The sequence below is a fragment of the Chaetura pelagica genome, unplaced genomic scaffold (genome assembly GCF_000747805.2).
Source record: "Chaetura pelagica isolate M959 unplaced genomic scaffold, ChaPel_1.0 scaffold249, whole genome shotgun sequence".
In the NCBI taxonomy this organism is placed as follows: Eukaryota; Metazoa; Chordata; class Aves; order Apodiformes; family Apodidae; genus Chaetura; species Chaetura pelagica.
This window is the reverse complement of record NW_009954538.1, coordinates 2005152-2009384: the sequence shown is the minus strand read 5'-3', so window position 1 is coordinate 2009384 and position 4233 is coordinate 2005152. Positions and strand designations below refer to the sequence as shown.

The following is a 4233-nucleotide window of genomic DNA, read 5'->3' as shown; positions in this document are numbered from 1 at the left end:
CACTGTTCTGGTGTGAAGGTTTACAGTGCTGGTCCCTCTCAGCGAGGTGACTGGAGGAGTGACTGTCACTCCTGCTGCCAGACGTGTCCCTTCAGCCGTGCTCTCCCGAGCAGGGCAGCGTGATGGACGCAGGGATGCGGGGCAGCTCGTCTGTTCTCATGTTAGAATCTCGGATTTCTCGCTAGATCTGCGTAAAAAAAACCCATGGATGTCACCAGAGCGATGGGTCTAGGACCTCACGGAGGTGACAGGGAGGGTCTGCTCGCTGCCAGCCGAGCGATGGGGTGTCTGCAGCGCTGCAGGGGGCATGTGGCCCCGCTCGGTGCCGGCGGGGCTCCCGCTGGCGCCGCCGCCGCTGCCCTCGGCTCCGCAGCCGCCGCACAACCCGAAACCGAGCGGCAGGGCAGAGGCAGCGCTGCTCTCCGGGGAGGATGCGGTCGCTAGGGCTCCCCTGCCGTGTTTATCGCCGCACAGTGACCCACCCATGGAAAAAAAACTAAGGAAATGGGACCGTGAGAGAGTGAGTCGTGCTGAAGATACTTGCGACATCCAGCCTCTGGTGACAGGACCTAACCGAGTCTGTGTGTGTGTGTGTGTGTGCACGTGTGCATATACACAGGAATTTCCCCCAGTGGTGGTATTTATTTTTTAACTTATTTATGATTTTTAGTACAACCAGGAGCATCACCCTCTTGTCATTGGACTACTGAGTTCTCCATTGGTTTGCAAGAAGCCCATGAGCTTTTCTGTCTCTGTGCCTTTTGCCAGCGCTGTTTGTTTTGTTGTGATTTTTTTAATGTTTGTTTTGTACATCCATTGCTTTTATGGATCTTTGCTCCCTGTCTGGCATCTGGGATGGCTGCTGGCACCCTCTGAAAAGAGCAGGATTCACCTGGTGGAAAGGCAGCTTGGTCATTTTGGTGTAGGTGAATTGCTGCTCACCTGCAGCTGGCTGCACAAGAGATGCAAACATCTCCCTGACCCTGGACTCATGCTGTTGGCTCTCCCCACTCCTTGGACCTGCCTTGTCACACCAAACAAGGCTTCTCCCTCCTCTCCTAACCCCAGCACTGGGGCCAGGCTCTGAAAAACCCAGCACAATCTCTGCAGGTTTGCTGGAAAGCAAAGACAAGGGATATTTCAAAGCACTGTCATGTTCTTTCTTTTCCTCACGGGTTATAGCACTCTGTTGATCTTTATGTTGACTGCAACATTTGTCAAAGCTTTTCTTGTTTTGGGGGGACTGAAGTTGTACCAAACCTGTCTGCAACAGCCAATCACTGTTCTTTTGCTATGCATTGTACATATATTGAACAGGCTGAGAGGACTCAGCCTCTATTTAATATTTATTTCTTCTATTTATTGAGCATTACTTTTGAAAAGCTATTTGGGTCTTGCTGTTGGGTCCATGAAGGTAGGAGCCTTTGAAGTGTTGCCATATGGGTTGGAGAGAGGTTATCAGAGAGGTGAATTACTGAGGCTGGCACCTGCTGGCATGGAGGCATCTGGCAGACAAATTAGGCTCATTTGGATAAGGTTAAAGTGACTTGCTGTGGTCTCTACCAGGAAGCAAGGATGTCCACTTGGCTCCATCTTGAGACCTTTGTCCTTGTGCCATGTCCTGCTTTGCCCCCTTCCCTAAGCTTCGTGCCAGAACTAGTAGCTTTGCTGGGATGTGAGCTTGGAAAAAGTGGTCAGGACAGGGGAGGTCTCTCCAACACAAGCTGGAGCCTGCTGCAGGCATCCTCCTCCAGCTTTGAAGAAAGCATGGGAGGTGCTAAAAATCCCAACCTGCCCCAGTGTCAGTCCACCACCAACACCACATCTATTGTCCTCTTCACCTGAGCAGGAGGTTCTTGTACTCTATGGGCAGAGCTACCCAGGCTGGTGGAGGGTGCATGTGCTCTGGTGTTGTCAGGCCACTGGGACCAGGAGCTGCAGGGTGCTCAGCCCTGGGGCTGTTGGGATAGTTGAGAAAGGGATGGATTCAGGTGCCTGATTGAAGACTTTGCCCTTTAGTGTCCAGTGGGGGTTTATTACCTCTTTACCAGAGAAAAAATAATTCTCATGACTTTTGCTGCTACCTGGAAGTTTGCACGTGACTGGAAGGTCCCGCAGCACTGGTACATCTGCTGTTGTAGCAACAGCTTCGTGTCCAGCATCCGGAATTTTGGGCTATTGCCTAGAGAACAACACCCCAAACCTCAGCAGCCCGGGGGCAGCTCTCCACCTTCGAAACCCAGGGAATGAGAACATCTAGAACAAAAGCCAAGATGTGAAAAAAAGCCACAAGGGAAACAGTGTCTCTTTTTTTCTCACCTGTTGGTCAATTTCTTACCAAATGACACTGGCACAGCTGTTCATTTGACTTCACTGTAAAACTCCCCATTTTCTCTCCATCGAAACTCATACTGTATTCTTTAGTCTTCCTGGGGTATTTGAGTTGTTAGCCTGGTTAGAAAAAGGGTTACAATAAAGGTTCAGACAGTATTTCCTTCTCATTGCAGCCCTGTTTGTCATATTCCTTTCAGACCCAACTGCATGCGGTGGGATATTTTGGGTTGTTTCAGCTGCTCTGTAGGGAAGGGCATGTGCCTCCATGCCCAGCTGCCAAGGACTGGCTCCTCAGGGCACTGGCTGAAGAAAAAAAAACAAATGTTGTGGGCTAGGATTTCTGGCAGCTCTCCCTTCCCTGCTGGGCCAGGCTCTCGCTGCCCTTTGCCAGGCATTTTGGGTTCCCCCACCCCGCTCAGGCACCAGGAGCCCAAGCCAGAAGCACATCTCCCCATGGAGTGGGGTTTGCTGGTGCTTTCCTTAGGGCCCTTCCCTGCCCTCACTCCAAGCCCTGCATGATGCTCCTGCACCTCAGTGTCCTGCTGCAGTCACCTCTTTGGCTGTCTTAACAGGATCCAGGGTGCTCCCCTGTGAGCAACAGGGTGCTGGGGATTCCCCAGCATTCCCCCAAATGACACCCCTTGCTCTGGGATGCTCCAGCAGGCTGACTGGGAGCTGCACAGGGGAGCAGTAGCACTAGACTGGGTCCCCATTCTCTTCCCAATAGGGCTCAGATGGGGACCCACAAGGGCCCAGCCACAGCACAGATCCTGGGAACAGGGGGGAGCATCCTGAGGTCACTTGGAGGAGAAGGGAACCTGTGAGGCCACTTTGTGCTCCCCAGAGTTGTGTTGTGGGGCCAGCTTGGTGGCAGGAGGCAGCCGGGAGATTTGGAGTGACAACAGGAGCTAAATTGGGATGGCTCAGAGGGCAAGAGCCGGCGGAAGGGGACATGTGACTAACTGGGATAAACAAGGCGACAGGGAGAATTCCTGGCTGGAAAGGGAGGATGGCCCAGAGTTACGTGGGGAAATGCAGGACTGGAGATGTTGAGAGGCTCCTGGAAACATGTCAGGATGTTGAGGCTGCCTGAAACCTCTTGGAGTTTGTCCCCGTCTTGCTGTGGGCCAGTGTTTGCCTGGGCAGTTGCAGAGCTGGGTGTTAGGTGATCCCATTGCCCAGCCAAGGTGAGAGGTGTCCAGAGGAGCTCAGGCTTGCTGTGAGGCAATGTCTCCTGGAGCACTCTGGTGTCACCCACGGGAAGCAGGAGCCCACACCTAGGCAGGACAAGGGAATGGAGTGAGATGCTCTGCCCCTCCATCGGCAGCTGCCTCCCTGCACCCAGGGGTGCTCAGCCAGCATCTGGGACCTCTCCAGGCATCACTCTTGGTCTCTGGGAGGCCCCCGTGATGTCTGACTGTCCCCACACACGGAGGGAAGGAGCTGAGTGCTGGGGAGCAGCCCTGCACCGCTCCAGGGAGAGGCAGCTCCCCCCCTCAGGGATGCCGCGTCGGTGCAGTGATTAACGCTCTTGGAGTGACCAGCGGCTGAATCGCTGCGCAGCCTGCGCCGCATTAAAGTCTTCCTGCTGTAATTAGTTCCATCAAGTCCATTAGAAGAAATTGCAGATGCTGGAGAGAAGGAGCATGAGGCAGAGCCAGGAGGGAGGATGCAGCATGAGGAAGTGCTCTCGTATCCAGCATGACCTTCACTGATGACATCCCATCCTCCAGCACAGCCCATCACCCACCCGAGCCGTGCACGGACCTCCACGGCAAGCCCCTCGTGGCCACCAGGTACTCCCCGCGGTGCTGTCAGGGCCGGGGGCTCTCCCAGCCCCTCTGCCGCGCCTCTTCCCACGGCTGCTGCCCCCTCCCCGCTGCTGCCCTGTAATTAGCC

At 54.4% G+C, this 4233-nt stretch overlaps 1 protein-coding gene across 1 annotated transcript in view; it reads left to right on the top strand.

Annotated features, from left to right (window-relative positions):
- The first annotated feature begins 307 nt into the window (after positions 1-307).
- The window catches only part of HSPB8 (heat shock 22kDa protein 8), an 8132-nt gene continuing 4206 nt past the window's right edge, over positions 308-4233 (top strand). Inside the window, exon 1 of the mRNA XM_010004875.1 lies at positions 308-512. Within this exon, the coding sequence (XP_010003177.1) occupies positions 308-512 (205 nt within the window). The remainder of the gene's footprint in view (positions 513-4233) is intronic.